Raw genomic sequence first — 21,260 nt, 5'->3', positions numbered from 1 at the left:
CAGAACTGTGTAAAATTGTCCAAACAATGTGTACGAAGCATAACAATGTAATGTACAGAGATGTAGTCCCAAAGATGTGCGTTTGGCAACACAGACAGAATGTGTATATACTGTATATATGATCATAACCCTATACAACAATGCAACAACAGTGTCAATGGAATTACAGTGTAGTCTCCATGAGGACGAGCCAAGAGTGGTGCGTCTGTATAGCTTATAAAGGTCCTCAGGACAGGGTGTGAACCAGGAGTTTCATCCGTTTCTTTTCCTAACCGTAACATTCTCTGGTTAACTGCACCCCCATTCAATTACTTCCTCTCATGGAAGCAAAGGCAGAAACATGGTCTTGTTACCATTCAGCAACATAATCATATGTCACATAGTTTTGTTATTGAGTAAGGCACATAAACTAAGTCACAGTAGAAAAGTACTAGCACAGGGAAAATTCTCCATCACAATGTACAACTTGAGGAAACATATTTACATTTGCAAGTGCGCTCTTTTACTTATTTGCTGCTACTAGCCCATTGGAACTATACTGTATATGTGTATGGTTTTAACGGTGTGCTGTGTAGTGAATGTTCTTTACTTGGCAAAAGTCAAAGACAAATTTCCACTGAGGTGTAGATACATACATACACACATACATACATAATTACATAAGAAAGAGAGATGAGATATAAGAGATTTATTGTCATCCATAATATATGCAGCGCAAACCAGTACGTAGAGTGTCCCTGGTCCCAATGCAAACAAAAGAATGATGCATTGACATAAACAAACAATTAACAAGGTACAAAAACGGACACAGAACAAGATACAAGACAGGGTAGAACCACATGTAATAACAAACATATGTGATATGTGATAATATATCACTATAAATGCATGCAATGTAAATAAAAAGCAGGTAAAGTAAATAAATGTAACAAATGTAAATGTAAAATGCAATAAACATTATTAAAATCAGTTTTATTTTCCCTGAGGATATAATTTTCAACCACTGCATAACAGCATGCACCAAATATTGTTTTGTAACATGTAATATGCCCAAACAAACTCAAATACAACACAGAGGGAGTATTATCGAAAAAATCCCGTTTGTATTACACACTCTTATTTTGAAGGCGAGAACAACCTTTTTCCGGAATTGTGTCAGCTAGCTACAGATAGCTAACGGAGAGCTAATGCAAAGCGGCTCGGTTGCTCTCGTTGACAACAAGCGTTAATATCACGTCCACAGAAAGGATTTACTGAATTTAAAACACCCAACAGATCAAAACACAACACTCCTATAAAGGTACGTACGTGGGCGTTGACTCTGCTGCGAACATAAACAGTTGAAAAGCGGACCGTCGTCTTTGCGATCCCCCCCTTGTTGTGGTCAGATGGGGCCTTTTCGTTGTGTTCAAAGGAACACAGCACCGGACTGCAGCGGGGGTGAAAAAATTGCAAAAACATTTTGTAGTGAACCGCTTTGTATCTTTTGCTTGCAATCCGTTACTTGAGGATCAGACGGCTGCAGGCGTTAACGAAAACGCTTGACATGAGGGGGGAGGGGCTATCTGTTTACGGGCCTTGTGTTAATGTCACTGTGAGGTTCTTTCTCTCATTTATCTTTCTGATTCCCACAGTGGGGAACACGTCTTGCTTGTCAGAGGGTGCTGCTCCTCTGACTCCGCCGTATGACCGCAGGACCCGCAGCCAGATGACCGGCGGACCTCACAGTCTCAACATGAATCCTGTCAGCTACCATAGCATGTTGTCGTCTGTGAACGGTGGACACCCTAATTTGGTCTTGGATCGTGTGTTGAGCACCTCCAACGTGAAGTGCTGTCAGAAGTGTGGATTTGCTTCCACGGACGCTGCAGAGTTGAAGAGGCACATGCTGGAGCACAGAGGGACGAGGTTCTACTGCTTCTACTGCAACAAGGTGTCGTTCAGCGAGGCGGAGTTAAACGCTCACCTGAAGCAGCACAGTTCAAAGTACCCATTTAAATGTCCTCACTGTGGACAGGGCTACATGCGGAGGCTGTGCCTTGTGAAGCACATTGATCGTTTGCATAGTAAAAGCATCAGTCAAGGACCTGCTAAGCCCGGCACACACGCTCCTGTCTCCAGTGCCTTATCAAGTGTGCCCACCGCTGATCCGGCATCACTCCGACCGGCCGTCCGGGTGACGGTACCCATCGCGAGTGCACCTGCAGTCAGGCAGGGTAGAGATGAACTGAGAGGGAAAACACTGGACACGAACGTATCGAATGCCACGAATGGCAGCGCCGTTCTTTTGACCCCTTTGAATGGACTCATTCAGCACCACAGGGCTCTGACGGTTTCTCTTCCAGAGGAAGTGACGATCCCCGCCGGCTGCTTGGTCGAGCTTGTTGAGGTGAAAACCGTCAACGGGACGAAGGAGCTGAAGCTGAGGCTCGTCTCTCAACAAGAAAACGAGTCTGTGATAAAAGAGACGAGGACCACGGTCTCTCAAAACACTGCGCTGGGAAAGCCATTCTTATCCTCATTACACCACCCGAACGCCGTGAAGTCCATGAGCATGGGGATGTGCACGGTCAACAGGAAGCAGTGTGAAGCAAAGACTGTCAATGTGGAGCGCCCCGCCATTTCTAGAAACCTCCCAAATCACGTCAACAAAGAAAAAGCTGGATTTAAAAGAGCGTCACAAGAAATAATCAACTTGGAAAGTCACACAGTCGTTCCAAACAAGGTTCCCAAAAGCATCCTCAATCCTGTAAGAGAAGGAAATGGTGGGATCAGAGTGACGCAGAGCGAACTGGTGAGCCACAGTGCAGCTCTGTCCTCCGTTATCTGCAACAGGCTCGGCCAAAGGTTGACCGGCGCCCTGCATCCAGAGAACATGGGAGCGTGTGTTCCTCAGAGAGCCGTGGACGAGAGAAAGCATTTAATGCCTGAGCATTCCAAGAGTATCCCACCCAGGAGGGCAAGTGACATAACAATCCCTCCGCGAGATGTTTCGGTGGCTGTAAAGCTGGAACCAGGCGAGATATGCCTCAAGAACAACTCCTCTTCAAAAATAAAGACAGAGGCAGAGTGCTCGAACCAGCAGAATTCCTCTTCTCCCTGCTTGAGTGTCCTCTTGGCTGCGTCTGCCCAAGTGAGACCTCCAGCGATTCTACTTTGTAAGGATAAAGTTTCAAGTCCGTCTTTTTCAATCCCCAGAAGCCTAAATGAGTCCTCATCAGTCAGAACGCCGGCACTCTCCAACCGCAAAGGTCCGAAGATATCGGCCTGGAAGCAGGAAGTGAGATCCGGCGAGAGGGCCGGAGAACGAGACGCGCTAGAGCCCGAGGGTTTCCCCGTCATCTCCTCTGTGTTTTCACTAAGCCAACAACCAGGCGATGTCCAAGGCTCCATGCAACCGCTGGTGATGGCGCTGCGGGGCATCGTGATGGATAAAAGTAACCGTACTGGTTGCACAACTCAAGATCACGTCATGGTGACAAACATCACAGAGCGGGCGACGGAGGCGCTGACGTCCTGTGTTCAGGTGGACACTAAAGACGGGTCCATCATCCACAAGCTTTTATTGACGGAGCGGACCAGCGACACTATCAAAATAGAGGATAAATGTGTTCAGCACCCTTCTGCACTGACCCACAACTACATCAACGAGGAAACAAAACGCACCGCGACAATAGACAGTAAGAAACGCAGTCACACCCCTGTTTCAAAATCTCCTACAGATGAGGAATCTGTTTCCAAAATCGCCGCACATGTGTCTGCGGAGCCCCCGCAGCAAATGGCAAAAAATGAGCACGACATCTCAAAGTTCCTGACTGTCTCGCTGAAACGTGTACAAGTAGGCCTGTGGAAAACAAACAAGAAGGGGCTGAAGCTCACAATATCCAAATACAAGACTCAGGTACCGATGGGCGGTCTAGCCGGCTGCACCGTCATTTACCCGATGCCGCTGAAGGTGGACCAGCTGGTGAAGCGGCCGAGCCCCTACCAGCCCGTGGTGGTGCTCAATCATCCGAAGCCCCGGGCCTCCTCCGTGCAGGGCGCGAGGCCAGACACTGTCGCGGACAACACGGGAGAGTCCGAGGTGGCTCCCAAGTGCCAAATCTTAAAAATGAGGCTGAGCAAAGTGATGGGGCAGAAGTACGAGGTGATGGGGTGCACTGTCGGCGTCTTTCCATGAATTGTATCCCACGATGTGTCCCCATACAGAAGTGTACGATTATGAGAAAATAACTAGTATTACAACGATGAGATGTTGACTGAAAGATAGACAAAGTATGAGGGCGCGTAACATTTAAAAACAATGGACATCTGATTATCAATGTGTTACACGTATGTTGTTTGTATAGGCATGGATTGTGCAATGCAGCTTGACTGCTTTGAGTTATGGAACATCTGCTTTAGTAGATTGCAGTCACTAATACATGATGTTAAGTAATGTTACAGACGTTTGGGAATCCAGTAGGTCTGTCAGAGTGGAGGCATAAATGCATGCTGTTTACTGAAAAAGGATAATATACATACTGTATTTATTTTTTTTATTGTCATCAGTAATGTTTTGCTGTTAATCTGCCTCTAAAATACAACCTGAATTGGGTGCAGTACACCTGAGAGTATCAGATCTTTGTGTGCTAACTCACATTTCAAACACTGTCATGAACATACAGATCATGCACGATGGAAAAATCGATAGTAAGTAATGGTGAAATGTTTGCTTTGTGACATTTATGTGAGATTTATTGTGGGAGAAGCCCCGCGCAATATTTATCACTAATAACATACGATGAAAAAATGTCTTCTTCAGGTATGATTCCCCATTTTTAATCTTTTTAATGCTCATTTTTAACAGAACAGTCCGAGGCAAAGAAAACAAATCTGTTTCCAGCCATTGTATATGGACAGAGAGCCTCTTCCTTTGTTTCCTGTGATGAAGTCGTGTCGACACTTATGTTGCATTTGAAAAGTAATTTTAACACGATTGCCTTAAAACCGATCAATAAGGCACGTCCCGTTAAAAAAAAAAAAAATAAGCTTTTCCAAATTTGGCCTAAGAAATCCGGCTCCCTTTGAGACAACAGTGACATGTGACCCACGCGGTCAGTAGTGTAGTGGTGCATTCAGGCACTTTGCAAACTCTGAAATTTGGGAAATATTGCCTATTTATTTGGTCAACAGTCACTGTTAAAATCAAGTGAACTGGACAGTTGAAAAAAGAAACCACAAGGTGTAAATAGTGGAAGCTGGGCATACACACACTACTGTTTGTTCTTGTTATCAGTTTGTATTTTAAATCACTGGGTGTTGCAGAGAAATGGACATTATGTTTGCCAGTTGTCCTCCAGGTGTTGTGTAAAAGTGAAATGTCTCAGATGTACTGTAAACTTGGAATGTGCCACAGTTTCTCACCAGTATTTACCACTTGGCTGGCCATTCTGGGTGATAAACCTTAGCGTTTTTTGACTTTACCAGTTGACGATGAGTGCCTGAATGCACCGTGAGTCTTGGCGTCTGTGAGGCCAGAGCTAACCGCTATAATTTTTGACTACTCCTAAAAATCCAGAGGGATAAGAAAAGTGAAGTCATCAAGATTCATCAAGTCTTGTCTTTATTCTTATCACATTTGTACCGTTTTTGATTAACTTATTTGAGGCAACAGTCCCGGAAACGAGTGTTAATGCCATCTTGGATCATATTTACTCCTTGTGCCAAACGGTTCTCTCTAATGTCACGACTTACACGTGACGCCTCTTTGCAGCTCCTTAAACAGTGGTGCACAACGGAGCAGATGAAATCTTCTCGAGCTGGTTCGTTACTGTTGGAGAAAGCCACATGCTTGTATTTAGTCTTATGTACATACTAAGTGACTGTGGTGATGCTGAGAACCTGTTGACACCATCAAAAGGACACAATCTTCTTTCCCGATGCTTTGCAGAACTGTTTCTGTTCTTGCGACGGCATTACCACGTGTGTGTGTGTGTGTGTGTGTGTGTGTGTGTGTGTGTGTTTATAATCAGTAACCATGACGTATGAGGTGCTAGACCTATCAATTGATAGGTTTTGGTTGCCCATTTTTTATTGTGTATATACGTTTTGATCACTCACAGATTTTATTGTGTACATACCTATAAATATAAAAATGTGATAGCTGTTGTTCATATTCTGTGTAGGGAGTGGTTAACATTCCGCAGCCTGTTCAGCAAATGCAGTTATGTTGTGCTTTACTTTCCTAGCACTGCAGATTCAGAAGCTGACGTACTTGTTTGTTTGTTATATAAATATATATTATTATTTCAAAGGCGTTTAAGGGCGTGACGGTTCCCTCTGAATGTTTTACTTTGCCTTCCATTTACCTCTCATTTGTGTTACTCATGTTCCTGTTAAAGCTGTTTTTGGTTTATTCTTTTTGTTTATTATCGTGTTCCATGCTTTTATAATAACAATTATGTAACTCTTTTTTTTCTATTAAAACATGATCACAATTTGTATGGTCTACTCCCTTTTGTTCAACAGAATTGTGTCACATAAAGTGCTCATCATTAACCCACTGTGAGCCTCTCAGAGCTGTTGGTTACAAAACAAGCAGTGGTGGAGCAAACATTCAGGCCTTTTATTAGTTAAAGTAGCAATACCACGGTGTAAAAATACTCTGAAACGTTCCTGTAAGTTTCCAAAGACGGCCTCTCAGATGGTTCTGTGTAACAATCCGTACGGCGTGTCAGGTTTGTTGGGTTTTGCAGTAACGACCAAAACGAGCAGTGGAGCGGTAACGTTACAAAGCGTAGAGAGCCGGAGGAAATGAGTAAACTTAAACGGCGTAATGCTTCATTCACACACTCTTGTCACTCCTATTTCTATGGGATAATTAAACATAACCTACAGTATGCTATCTAATGTTTTCCTCGGACTGGTGCAAATAGCATTGTTAGCTACAGAAACCTGGGTGCTAATAGTATTTGCCTATTTATAAACCCCATGCAGGGGGAAGAGCACTCTACCAAACATGTATTTACATAATCATCATCTAGCTATTTGTACTCGGGTGTCAAATATGGTGAAAGATGGAATTTTGAAACAGAAAATGTGTAGGAATCCTGATTGTATAAATCAGTTTAATGTTGTAGCTTGGAAAGGTGGGGCTTATAGTAAGTTATTTATATGTATTTTGGAGTAAACCACTACTACAACGTGGTAGATTAGAGGTATTAAGTAGTATAACATAAAATGGAAATGCTCAAGTACCTCAAAACTGTAGTCGACTTCAGTACAGTACCTGAGAAAATGCACCTCAACTTTCCACTGCTGTTGTTGATTTACTATCTTGTAATAGTGACTGATTGTGTCATCATTTTGTCACGATTAGAGTAAATTGTCAACTATATTGTTAATTGATCAATTCTTTAAACGTTATCAATCAAAGATGGCAAATACTTTCTGCTTCCAGCTTCTCATTGGGCTATTACTGTATGATTCAGCTTTTGTGGTATCTTTTACACTTTTTGAATAATCACAGCTTATGTTTTATGCTTTTTTTCAGACCTTTTCTGACTTTATAATGGGTGTGTATGTCGCAGCTCAGAGTGCATGATGTCATCACTAGAGTGGAGAGGAGCTTCAGAATCTTGTGAAAAAAACATTTATATATATATATTTTCACCATTCCCACAATTTTCCCTCTTCATGCATCATTTTTGGTCAAAGTGTAGCTAATCTTGTCCTGGTCGTAGACATGTGACTGTGGAATCCAACAGATTTACACATTTGGTCACAGCAGCCTGAAAGTGAGAGAAAGTCCAACTATCTGCTCCATAGAGACCAATGTTGATTCTTACACTACAGACACAATTCTCACTTCATCTGGTCATCAAGTCATCCTTCCTCTCCAGTTCTAATCTGGAAGCAATAGAAGCTACGGTTATGTGAGTTTTGAGACCACTTTGACAGATGTGCCTCAGCTTTAACTCCATGTGAAGCCTATGTGTGTCTCTTTGAAGTTACATCGCTATGACAACCTTTGATGCTGGCAGGTACACAGGTGGTTGATATGAGCTAAATCGTGCAGTTTGATACACACAAATATACACTGACACTTGCACACATATACACTAATGACATTTACTAATGATATTCAGGCAAAGGCATTGTTAGACCTCCTCTTTGTCTTTGTCTCTCTCTCTCTCTCTTTGTCTCTCTCTCTTTATCTCTCTCTCTCTCTCTCTCTCTGTTTGTGTGTCTCTCTCTCTTTATCTCTCTCTCTGCAGGGAACATATTTTCTAGTTGATAATGTAAATAATTGTAAGGGTACAGACATTGTTTTTATTTGACACAGGCAAACACTTTCACAATTTGTGTACTCAGTCATCTTTTTCCCAAAAAACTTCATGAACTCAAGCAGATGTTTTGTTTTCCAACCAGATGGCATTTGTGGTGAACATTTCGGACGATTATACGATCTGAAATTCACAACCGTACAACTAAGGTACAAAGAGCTAAACATTAACAAGAAAAGGACGTTGGGAGTATTGTGTTTAGTAAAAGCTTGACAGCAGAGTCAGCTAGCCATTGTAGCCACGAGCAGCAGGTATGAGCTCATCGTTGTTATCTGGGTCTGAAACAGGTCAAAATAAAGAGCAAGGCCACCTTGTATTCTTAATTGACATTTAGGGAAACTCTAGAAATAATAGTGGAACATATTAACAGAAAAATGGGCTTATGACGTAGAAAAAGCAGCGTGTTTACTCGATGGCTTGTAAATATTGGTGGGAAATTAGAATAAGCGATTGCTCTTGGGAATAAATTCAGTGTGCTGCTTCATGAAGCAGTCCTCTGCTTGCTGTATTACTCTACTACACACAGTGAATATATTACATCAATACACTATTAACGTCTTAATGGACCTGAATATTTCTTGGCTGAGCTAAAGTAATTTTTTTTCCATTGATTGAGCAGATTATCTTTGCTGGAATGATTCACGTGTTATTGCAGCAGTTGGACAACATCATTTTTTGTAATGGGACACGTCAGCACACAGTTTTCTGGACATTTGCTTCTGGGCATGCTTCTCCCGCTGATGAGTGTTATTGGGAATATGGAGTGAATCTTGATGATGTCTGCCACAGAGTCGAACATCTGAGGAGAAATAAGATGTGAGCTTTCGGTAAACATAATGAGGAGAGCGCTTGTTGAACTCTCTTTTTGAGACCTTTGTCCACTCACATCATCTGACCGTTGTCCCGTTCCCAGGGCGTACTTGCCGGAGCTCTCGATGAACCGGAGTTTTATATTGTAAACCTTCTTGCTGTGATACACGGCCAGCACCAACGGCTCCCTGTTGGTGTTCATGGAGCAGTCTCGTACCAAAAAGGCTCCGTCCTGAAGTGGTTAATGTGAGAAACAAAAGAAGGTTAGCTTCAGATATATTCAGATCTTTTTTTTGTTTCATTTCATATTAGAGGAGATACTGTGTCTTTTTAGGTCATTTTTGTTATCACATCATTTAATGAGTTGTACAAAACCAATTTGTCAAGATTTAGAGCGTTGGAACTCGCGTCCTGTTTCCTGGTTAGGACAAATAGCATTGATAAAAACGGCAGATTACTTTATCTCATTCAAATGATTATGATTGGAGTTACGCAACCCAGTTTAGATTCATAGATAGAACACATACAGTATATCCTCTAATCGCGCATTCTTTTAACCCCTCACTTTCTCCTCTGTGTCTCAAATGTAAAACTGAAATAGGTCCCTTAACTCATCGCCGATGGTCATGTTGTAATTTACAGAAATATTGGTTTGATATACAGGATCCAGTGTCTTTGATGTTGGGCAAAAGGTCACAAGACATTCTTACTTTTGCTGCTAGAAAGAACATCTTATTTGGAGTATCTTACAGATATTCTATACCAAAGCAGATCAGTTCTACAAAGTCTGGCTGCTCTATCTGAATTAGCTTGGACCTGATTTTTCTTCCATTATTTTACAAGGAGTCTCCTGAACATGAGCTCTTGTAACCTGTCTATGTTTGTCGACCTGGGCAGTGTTTGTTTTGCATTTAGTTTGCGTCTGTTACTATTGATTTAATGTTTGTTTGATTCTTGTCATTCTTGTGTGTATTGTTGAAACAAAGAGGAGATCCAGTACCTTGTTCACCAGGTGTAAGGCGTGCTCAGCGTCTGCTCGGGAACAAGCCCCGACATACCAGTCTTCTTCGTTGTAGGTCTGCCAAACATTAGCAATGGCGGAAGAATTACTCAGATCTTTTACTCAAATAAAAGTAGCAAGTTTAAAAATACACTGTTACAAGTAGAAGTCATTTTATAATCTTACTCAATCTCAAGAAAAATATTAGCATCAAAATATAGTTAAAGCACCAAAAGTAAAAGTATGCAGAAAGGCCCATTTCATAAAAATATAGAATATATGATACCACCGGATTATAATTAGTAAGGCATTAATACCGCTTTCATGTTGCAGCTGCTACAGAAGAATTACTTTTTATATTTATGGGTAGTTTAACCTACAACAATACATCATCATTTGAATAGTTGACTCATATTTTGTATAAATAATCCAAATCTGTATTATTAAGTAGCAGTGAGTATACCTGTTGAGGTTTTCCCTTTGGAACAAAGTCATGTTGGTCAAAGTCTTCTTTAGTTTGAGGCCACTCATGGTGATGACGTTTTGATCGCACCCTTTCTTTAAGCATACGTTAGTGTTGACTCATTTCACCCATAACTGTATAATGATACTGATGATTCATAATATTACTTACCTAGACTTTGTTGTGACCTAAGCAACATAAGAAAGAATAAATCAAACATGACTTAACACGACATACTTCTTGAAAGTACGTCTTGAAATGCCTGAGAGATGACGCACCTTGTTTCTGTATTATGAGTTTCCAGATCCAGAGAATGTCTTGGATTGGTATGAAGGGATGAAACACTCTCAGCATGCTGTAGACCTAAAAACACATTCAACATTCAACCGCTGTCAAGACCTTTTCAACCAAAAAAATATTGCATTCACATTTATTTAGCTCTTACCTTTGGTATGTGAACTGAATTCAGCCTATTAGAAGTATTAAAAAGACAATTTGATAAAAAAAAAAATAAAATAAAATAAAAAAGTCAGGTTACAAGTTTAATTGTGTAGAATAAAATACAATTCATAAAATTCATAAATGATTAATTAATTATAAAGTTATGGCTGAAAGCACTGAAATCTGACACTTTACTTGTAATAATGCTGCATGTTTGACTACTTACTTTTTTAGTTGCTCTCTGTCCACTGAAATGAAGAAGAAGTTTATTGTTAATGAATTCATCATTATTAAATATGACATCACAATGTGCTTGATCAACGAAAGCCACAAGCTTTTTCTGTGATCATGATGTTAACCAGCAGATGGCGTCACTGCCACACGGTTCAAACTCTGAACTCAGACGGCTTCTTTGCACTTTCCGCCATTCACACAGAGGAAAGAGGTCACACGGGGTCTGTCCACACAGTAAAAACAGTTCTCACTCTCTCCTGCAGGATTCGCCTATAGTCAGCCCGGGCAAGTGGTTCACTATCTCTGTTGGAGGTGAAGGACATCGCCTGGAAGTACACAGACTTTAGCTGCAAGACCATCCACAACTCATTTAAACCCAACAATGAATGACTTGAATAGTAGTTGAGCAAATTACCTGTGTGAGCACTGTGATATTAGAAAGAGAAAGAAATCATCACCTATTTTAGGAGTTGCAATCAACACGGTTTACTGACACAGAAACAGAGTCAACAGTAAGTCCTGTATGTATGGTGAGGTGGTTACCTGCTCTACTGGCAGCACAGGTGAGAACCTCTTATCTGAAAGAGCAACATGTGAGTGTGTGAGATGCTTCTGAGGCCAGAGGACGGTGAAAGAGAAGTTAATTAAGTTGTCTTACCCGATCTGATCTTTCTTCTGCCTGGCTTCATGTCTCTGTTTATTGCAGGTCCGGGGACTAAAAAACATGCAATGCAGAAAGAAATAATGTATAGTGTACAAGTACTTAAAGTAGTGCTCATAAGTACAACTTTGAGGTTCTGGTACTCAAACTCAAGAGGGAAATTTGACACTTTTAAGTAAACTGCAAGGCCTACAGTTTACTTTAAACTGAAACATGTAATGCCACTACTGACTTGAAAGCCATCTGAAGTATTACATGCTCATAAATCCATCATGGTCATGATCTGAAACACTGTTGGTTATCGGTGCTATATTTTGGGATTGAGAGCATTTTCTATCGCTTGTCAACGGCTCTCAACATATCGACGGCGAGCCAGCGGCTCACAGCTAAAAGTGCTGGCAGAGTTAACAGTGTTCATTGGAGGGTGGGTGCTACGCTTCTGCGACGACGCTTTCGGTTTGGACGATGTTATCATCTGTAACCGTGTAACATATGAGAGCAGTGCAGAGCAGCGGCCGTTAGCTAACCAGCGGAGCACGCTCACATGCGCGCTCACATGCACTGAAAGCATGCGTGGCTCAGGTAGACTTCAGTTACTTCGATTAATTTGCATAGCAAGTAGTTGTTTTCTGCTATATTAATGCTCTGAATATCAAATTTAGCACTTTAAAAAAAAACTTCAATTTTCCATTTTGGTGATTTTCATTATAAACACTCATTAAAAAAGGTATTAGAAATGTTTAATGTGATTTCAAAAAGTGTGTAGGTACCTTGAACTGAGAGAAATATCAGTTTTTTTAGCTGGTGAATGATTGACTGTGTTCCCTCACTAGTTGCCAATTTAGCTGTCTGCCTCTATGGGGGATTTTATCAGAGCTATTGTCTTGAAAACAGTTGGAGCCATGCAGTAGCAATACATTACAAACATTACAATGAGCTAAAAGAGACTGAAAAGCTCTGTAGAGATGGTTTCGTGTCTGTTTTCAGTATTATGAGTGGCCCTTTCACATCCTAGAGAGCCATTTGATTTCATATTTAATCTTAAATAATGCAGGTTAAGTGGCCCTGTGTAGCTTTTGCTGAGCAGCAGCCAGTCGCCAAGTAGCGAAAAGTCATAAAGTTGCCAACAGCAGCTAATAGCTGCACTATGCAACACCGTACTGGAACCAGGCCATTAAACTTCTCCAGAATGTCTGTATCGCATCAAAATTCAGATGATGGAGCTTTTAATGTCACTTTACCTGAAGTAAGTGGTATTTCTCTTGGGAGGATGTTGGAGTTACCCTGACGAAGAGGAGAGCACATACAGAAGAAGCAGACATTTACAGCGGCACAGTTGTAATGGAGAATTCATCTGAAGAAAAACAGAAAACTTACAGTCCAGACTGATGAGAGGCTCTGAGCCGATGATGACCTTGGGAGATCCCTGTCTTGAAAGCAAAAGAAGTTGAGATGCCCTCACTCTTATCGGCGACAGTAATGACAGTAGTTTCAGTAGTTCCAGCGTTAGCTGACAGTTCAAATGAGTTTGTATCATTGTTATAGCTCGGTGGCTGCCGGTCCCAGCGGCACACCGCAGCAGCAGACTGTATTGATTACAGAGGGAGAACACTCCGAGTGTGAACAAATTTAAAAGCCACGTTCAGTGTTAAGTTGTCGACGTGCAGCTGTGAGGCCCCTGGCTGTGGGCCACATCCATGCAGCAGAGTAAAGGGAGTCTATTCACACTACATGCTTCCCCCATCTCCCCCCTTTGGCTGCTGGATAATTGTAATCTCCCGCAGTCGGCCTCAGCCAACAGATGGCCCTGGAGACACACTGGCAGATCATGATCACTCAGCTTGAGTTCCCTCCCTCTCTTACTCTCTCTCTCTCTCAGAAACACACTGCTTTCATTCTCACCACAGTTTTGTGGTGGAGCTGTTATTGTGTGCCTGCACTTCATTCAGTTTCATTCTAGTTATGTTCACCGGAGCTTTTCTCTGTAGGAAAGTGAAATAAACTCACTCTCATTATGTCGCAATGCAAACACTTAGACTTAGAGTTCATTCTTAGGTTTTTTTGGATATGGGTTCATGAACTATTTATGTGCCATCATTTTATATATTCTAATGAGAATAAGATGTGTGGTGACAAATATTAAAGGTCAGATTCACTCCTACAGACGGGCAGAACTACCCACTGAGCCACGAAGATGACAATTTTCTAAAGATAAGTAACCCTTAACCGGAACTAAAAACAACACTTGAGAGCAGTGTGAATGTGAATGTGAATGATGTCATTGTTTTCCTCTCTACCTGCATACTCTGTCTCATCATTTAAGGGCCTCGCAGGAAGTATGCGCACATGAACCACTCCCTGCTGGTCATCCACCACGTCGTACTCAGGCTCCTCCGTGTTGTTAAATTTGCCGCATCTGTCATTTCTGTTCCTGGCTGCCCTCTTGCGATCCTGTGGAGAGGAAATTGCAGTTTCTTGAAATTGGAGATACTAAGTGTACGATAGACAAGCTTTATCTTCGTCTTGTAACACGGAGCTCTTAGACATTGTGAGCGTGTCACCAAGATTTAATACAAGAAAGACTGCCTTTGATAACAATCTCCGCATGCGTCCATTGATTTATTGGAAACAAGTATACTAATCTGGTTTAAAAAAAATGAAATCAGTAAACCTGATCACATTTGTGTCTTGCTCATTACATCAACCATCACACCGTAATATATTCTGAGTAGACAGTGTTAGATCCTTTACACGTATGCAGCACTGATAAGCACCGGAAGCTATGAGGTGTTGCAACAGAACCCACGAGGGATTTCCATTTTACAGCTTCACACTTTACAGCCAGAGACTAACGTGCACACATTCATAGCCAGTCTGTGACACAGTGTTAATTAATGAAAAATTGTCTATTTCTGTTAATTAATGGATGCACTGTGATTGTACTTTTGTGCAGCTGTGGCAAAGCTGGAATAAAGGGTGAGATCAGGATGAATACATTATGAGAGGGTGCATCAATCACCGCCAATCAAACCAGCTTCTCTCATTCAATTTAAAAACAATGTGTTTCACATCAGAACCGGTTCTTTTTTCTATTGTAATGAAGAGGAGAATCATGATTGACTTTATTTTTTCGGAGAGGAAATTGACGTTTCTTTCCGGCAGGTGCAGTGTCATCCTGTAATATGTCGCCAAAAGGCAGGAAATGTCTCTCTTTGGAAGTTCATGTTCCTTTGTTTTCATGAGTAATGATGAACCCCGAGAGTTTATTTTGAAATCCACTGATTCATACAAGAACCACATGTTTGGGTGTGTGGGTGCACAAACGTCTTTTCCAAATAAAACACAAGTTCCGGTTCTTATATTGCAAGAGGTGGTTGGACAAGATTGACTCAAGCTTCTTGTTGTAGCTGAACAATGTCATGTTTTTAACTATGAAAAATTGCAATGTCTAAAACAACTATACTTCGCTTTTCAATTGGCTGAAAAGCGTATAATAAAAAGGCCCATTAACGCATTATCAGAAATAAACATACTTTGTACCTGCATTTTTATTATTAATTTGACTGCTCTCAGAACTGCATTTAAAGCATATTGACCTCTATATGAGGTGAATTTATTATGATCTAATATTATTTTGTTTAAATTCCAGCAAAGGCAAAATATACTTTGCCACACAGGTCCATATTTTTAACAATTTAATACAAATATTTTACTGTCATTGAGCACATTCTTGGCCAGTGTGCTGAACACGTCTAACTCATCGCTCTATCTAGAGGCTGCAGATGGAGCAGGCACACTTGCAGTCTTCAGGTGGCTACAGGGATCTAATCATCATCCTGCAAGTCATCATCCTGCAAGCGGATGACAGTTACTGGTAGGGAACATTCTTCTCTTTAAACCCAGTACAGACTCTGTCGTATTAGCATTACTGAATTTATTACTTCTAATTTCCGTTAGTGATTAGCATGATCCTTGTTAAAGACAGAGAGCGGGAAAGTGCACAACCTGAGAAGAGTTCATGTGATTTTCGAAAGTCGATTAAAAGGAAGCCTAAAGCCAGAAACTCGATATCAAGGCGTTCTACACCTTGTGCCGTTTCACTGTGCTGCATTTCTGAGAAAGTATCATGAGCCAACGACGTGTAGAAAGTACACCACAAAAACCACCAAAACATGATGGCAGGTTTCTCGAAAAAATATACCAGGTAACACAGTCTGTTACAGTGTTTCATTAATGTTATCAATGCTATTTTACTGTTTACCGTAAATATGCATGTAAAGCATTCATAACCACAATAAAACAGTTATGTGGAGTGGAGTGAGAACTTTAATTTAATCCGAAAGGATATTAATGTTTCATCTTTTAAAAAATGTATTCAAATATCTCCCTCAAATTACATTAAAATATTATTAATCTTTTGAGCTTTCATTAATTTGAGAGATGATTATTGTATAAACCAGGGAGACTAAATAAATTGAAATATTTGTTCATAATTTTGCTTCAAAAGGAATAATAATGCAACACTGAAGTTATTAATCGTCATCCACATCGGTGTTGTTTTTCTGTGCACTAACAATGACAGAGCAGAATCTCACTCTTTCCTCGTTTTTGTGCTAAAAGGTAATTACACAAGGGGGCTGCAGACTCTCAAAGCTTCCCCTGGGAACATTCATGTGGAACCATCGAGGATACGGGTCGGGCGCCATAACTCACCATTATCACAGCAGACGCATGGCTGTTCCCTCTCTCTCTGCAGCTAACGAGGGGCTGAAACAAAAATGAAAAACATTAGTTTGGTGTTCTGCTAAAGAATGTGTCCTTGGACTTTTTCTCCTCAACAGTTACACATGCAGAAGAAAGAGGTCTCTATATGTAACTAAACAGAGCTGCTAGTGGCCCCTCACTGTGTGTTCATCTGAGTTACAGTTCTAACATTCACTGGCAATAAACTATGTTGAAAATATTGATAGATTTATAATTTTATTTGACCACAAAGAGAAAAGGACAGATGCTGCTTGAACATGGAAATATTAAAAAATCTAATGCCGTATATTTGATTATTTTTTGCAACATCATGTATTTCTCTATATTAAATGGAACTGCAGTAAAATCTGAATTTAGGTAAACACCAAAAAAAATCCTTATTTACCTGAATTAAAATTGTATTGTTTGTATTCATATTCATCACTCAGTATTTAAAGTGAGACTGTGTGACAGAAAGAAAGAAACAAACAAAGAAAGACAATTGAAAGGAAAAATAACAGAGTTCCCCTTTCAAAGTAAAACGTTGTTTAATAAACAGTAAAACAGTCCAGTAAAGTCAGAGGGTTTGAAAAGTAGCTAAAGGTTGCTAATGTTAGCTAACGTTTGGAGAGATACAGCAGTGTGACGAGCATTACTGAGCACCACTATCTCGTATATCACTTGTGGTCACAGTAGCTGCTGTTCAGCAAAAGATACATAGTTTTACATACACAGATCAGAGCAGCCAATTAATAATACAAAATAATATGAAAATTAATATTAACACGACATCATTTTATATTGCTTTGCCAAGAGCTAAAGTCTGGTATCATCAGCATAGTGTAGAAAATAAGTTGCTGTGCCAGCAAATGATGTAACATAATACACAACAAATTCAGTTAAAGCCATCACTATTACCATTGGTATTTGTAAATAAAAATGACAGTACTAAGATGCATACAGAACATCAATATTAAATGTTATTTTAAGAAGGTACCACCTTGGTATTCATTAGAAGTGTCTCAGTATTAATCAGCAGTGCTGGTTTCACCACTTTCTCTTCAAAATATTGATCTTAAACCAACCGAATATCATTCGAGGGAAGAAAACAAAAACAGTTTTGTCTATTCAGACTGTTCAATTATCGACACCTGCAGATCCAAACAATTGCCAATATTTCATTGACGTGTGCAAATGGTCTGCAAAACTGTGAAAGCAGCTTACATAGTTGTGACAAATCACAGAAATATTCATATATTGTGTTATTTTTGGATAGTGCAAGCAAAGTTCCAGATTTTCTGTGCTCCACAGTGCTGTGAATACCACAGAGCGAGAAGGAGTGTCATTGTTGTGATCTCAATGCGGATGACGAAAAGAGGACTGAAACTGATACGTGGGTCTTTGTCACATATCCTTCATTTATGAGCTTTTTAAGACATACTATCAATTTTAAAATCATGTTTTCAGGGAGATAGGCAAGAAGAGGAAGAGAAACACAGGGTGAGCGCCAATCAATCACTCTTTGATTGACAGGTTTTTATCTTTGAATCCTTTTGGCTGTGAAGGAAAACAAAACAGGAAGCAGGAAGGGAACCTATACCAAAATAGAAGTGAGGACATCTAAGCGAGGCTCAGGGATTGCGATAATGCCAGGAGACATTACAGGCTACCAGCTCACAGTCCCACAAGGGAGAATCAAACTCAGTATTGGATTTGGCAGTGTGGTCCAACACTCAGCGGGCCAGTCTGTCTACTTTGCAGAGCTTACTGGGCCATGGGAAGCGGTGTTGGATAAGACGTATGAAAAGGAGAGGAGATTAGATACTTGCAGCCAGCGTATGAGGTTGAGCAGTTAGTCTGGAGAATAAACGTCTGCCCCATGGAAATTGGGTGCAGAGGATTTGTGGCAACTCAAACCACCAGACGACTTAAGGATTTGTGACCTGGCTTTTCTACGGGAGTCAAGAAAGTATCAACTGCAGAGAGCGAGAAAGAGCTCAGTCTGAGGAGGGAAACAATATCAACAGGGACCAAACTAGGACATAACGTGGATTGTCTGTCATAAAATGTTACTCACTATGGTTTATAACATTCTTGTTGCTGTTGACGTACATATTTAGGTGTTTAGTGTATTTATACAGTTCTTTTTAAAAAGCCAGGACCATTTAAAATGAATGAAAATGTGTGTAAAGCATGCAGTATTTCACTTTCACTACAGGAGAAGATGCTGTGAAGATGTTAAAGCTATTATTAAGAGTGAACACAAGATAGTTTAAATGTATAATCAGTGTTAGGTGCAACTATAAAACAATGAGTTTTTTGTAAAAACAATGTGATTAAACCCCTAATTCACACCCCCCAATTCCTTATAAGTTGAGATGACAATTGCCGTTCATAAATTACATAAAATCTAAGAGCAAATGAAGTCTTGTTCTTGAATTTTAATCAAAGCAGGATTTGCAGTTCGAGCAGGAAATACCGCATTTCAAAGCTTGTCTCGTCTTTAAAGTTCATTACTTATTATTTTCATCTATTTTTACAACAGATCGACTTTTAACTGCTTTTCTACGCACTCACAAATACAGCAGTTACTTACCTCTTTTGGAAGATCCAACTAGTATCCAGCTGGTTTCTGCCTATTTGGTCAAATGTATTTGGTTACAGAAAGAGTCTGCAGTTTTCTTTTCTCTCGCACAGACCTACAGAAAACACCTGGGCTGCTTCAACTCTGACTATCGGAGTCAAGCCGCCCACTGCAGTAACCCAAAATGACTTCCTGTGTGGTGAATAACTGGCCTATAACTTGAGGTCTTCGCTGTTGTTTTAGACAGTAAAAGGTTTCTTTGTGGAGGGCTTCTTCTTATGCATCTGTGTTCTGATATGGTTATTATTATTTTTTAAATGTTTCTTTACATTCAATTTTTTGCATAAACCTTTTTCTGCCTTTGATGAAGAGCCTCAGCCTTGGTTAGCTTTTATTGTGCAGTGTGAGTTAGTTTTCATGCAACATACATACAAACCAGGTCCAGAACATTTGTTCAGTGCATCCGGGTCAAATGAATCTTCCAGTGCGACAGGTATTTCTCTTAATTTGAGCAGGAACATGGTGACATTTCAACATTTGCTCTGCCAAGTGCAAAAGGAAGCAGGGTGACATTTGCTCTTTCCATCAGATCAGCATCTGGCTTCATTTTTATAGCAAACAAGAAGGTGAACCCAGATTACAATATTTTATTCATGCCCTTTCAAAGCGATATTTCCCTTTAGTGTAACATTTTCAGTTAATAGCATAAACACTTAATGGAGAGTCTACTGCCACGTAGGTTATACTTTAAAAACTTTAAATAAATGTCCAGTTACAACATGGATTTGTTTTAGCAGGCTGGTTAACACAATAACCAAATGGCATTTAACTCCAGCTGTTAATAGTTGTTACATAACAGCTGAAATGAGGCACAAAAATCTGCTGAATCAAGCTGAGAATATTTTAACACCGGTGGTGAAGCTGGGTTTCATTGGCCCGTGAACATGGCACACTGACAGTAGTGAGAGATATATTTAGAGGTGAGCATTACTCAAACTTATTTAAATCCTGAGTGCTTGGCCAGGAAATTACATGATATTCTGCTTAAAATCTTCATTCTGCAACCATTATGTGTAACACTCACCACGGTCACTTCCTAACCCTAAGGGAAGAGAATAACATTTTTGGTCACTCAGGCCAAAGATTACAGAAATCTCTTGTCTGTTGTGACATGGTTTTAATTTAGCTTCAGCCGCTGCCTACAGTTGTGGTGGTAACATTGTGGTCGACTATATAACGCTGAATACTGAATGCTTAACGTGCAGCCTCATAGCTGAAAATAGGGCAACAAAGCATTCAGAGAATCATATTGTAAACAAGTATAATTTGGAGGTTTTACCAAAAAGTGAGTGGACCCGTAGTGTTGCTGAAAATCCCTCATAGTCGAACCACAACTGTACTCTAAGTCAATGTTGAACCAGGAAGTCAATCATTGAACTGTGGTTAAACCGATTTTAGGTATCCATTTTTTGTGCTTGTTTCCCTCCGAATACAGTTTTCTTATCTGCCTATGACCAATCTGACCTGCATAACAATGTCTCCACATTCCAAGAATGCCACAATTAACTGAGTGAGTGTTATTAACAGTATTTTAACCAATAGAACCGATGGCAGATCTACAAAACTCAAGTTTAGTTTTTCCTTAAAAATTGTTATGGAGGCAAAATTATGTTTTACAGATATTTGTGAACCCCAATGCATTTCAATATATTATAGTAACGACGGGTCAAATTATTATGTTTAATTAAATAAAATCTAAAGAGAATGATCAATTCAGCTCTACAGAACGTTAGATCGAGTGAAGATCATTATTTTAAAGCAGTTGAAAGTCTCATAAAACATTGAAGATGTTGGCGATAAAGTTGTGCAATAGCTCTCAAACTACTCTTTGATCAACACAGAAACCCTTCCTGTCTGAAGCGGGTTGGAGGCCCGGCCTCCTCCAAAAAGCGATGCAGCTGAGCACAGGCGCACAAGGTCAGCCTCTCTCCTGTGGT

At 40.3% G+C, this 21,260-nt stretch overlaps 2 protein-coding genes across 2 annotated transcripts; one reads left to right on the top strand and one right to left on the bottom strand.

The window, feature by feature from the left end:
* The first annotated feature begins 1,138 nt into the window (after positions 1 to 1,138).
* znf518b (zinc finger protein 518B) lies at positions 1,139 to 4,371 on the top strand. Its single transcript, XM_031862460.1, has 2 exons — positions 1,139 to 1,300; positions 1,635 to 4,371. Exon 2 carries the CDS (start codon positions 1,709 to 1,711, stop codon positions 4,178 to 4,180), a length of 2,472 nt encoding a protein of 823 aa, XP_031718320.1. The 5' UTR covers positions 1,139 to 1,300; positions 1,635 to 1,708; the 3' UTR covers positions 4,181 to 4,371.
* Positions 4,372 to 8,302: 3,931 nt separating this feature from the next.
* Positions 8,303 to 19,369, bottom strand: clnk (cytokine dependent hematopoietic cell linker). Its single transcript, XM_031862945.1, has 17 exons — positions 19,276 to 19,369; positions 16,650 to 16,703; positions 14,234 to 14,387; positions 13,314 to 13,366; positions 13,178 to 13,220; positions 11,934 to 11,990; positions 11,819 to 11,853; positions 11,691 to 11,701; positions 11,527 to 11,601; positions 11,268 to 11,289; positions 11,046 to 11,070; positions 10,879 to 10,963; positions 10,772 to 10,788; positions 10,601 to 10,695; positions 10,138 to 10,215; positions 9,214 to 9,369; positions 8,303 to 9,126 (listed from the first exon to the last, which is right to left on the bottom strand). The coding sequence occupies exons 2-17, from the start codon at positions 16,650 to 16,652 to the stop codon at positions 8,974 to 8,976; spliced, it is 1,062 nt and encodes a 353-aa protein (XP_031718805.1). The 5' UTR covers positions 16,653 to 16,703; positions 19,276 to 19,369; the 3' UTR covers positions 8,303 to 8,973.
* Positions 19,370 to 21,260: the final 1,891 nt, after the last annotated feature.

The sequence above is a fragment of the Anarrhichthys ocellatus genome, unplaced genomic scaffold, assembly GCF_004355925.1.
Source record: "Anarrhichthys ocellatus isolate YVR2014 unplaced genomic scaffold, GSC_Weel_1.0 scaffold27, whole genome shotgun sequence".
In the NCBI taxonomy this organism is placed as follows: Eukaryota; Metazoa; Chordata; class Actinopteri; order Perciformes; family Anarhichadidae; genus Anarrhichthys; species Anarrhichthys ocellatus.
Note: the sequence above shows the minus strand (reverse complement) of the source record. Positions and strands in the feature narration are given on the sequence as shown.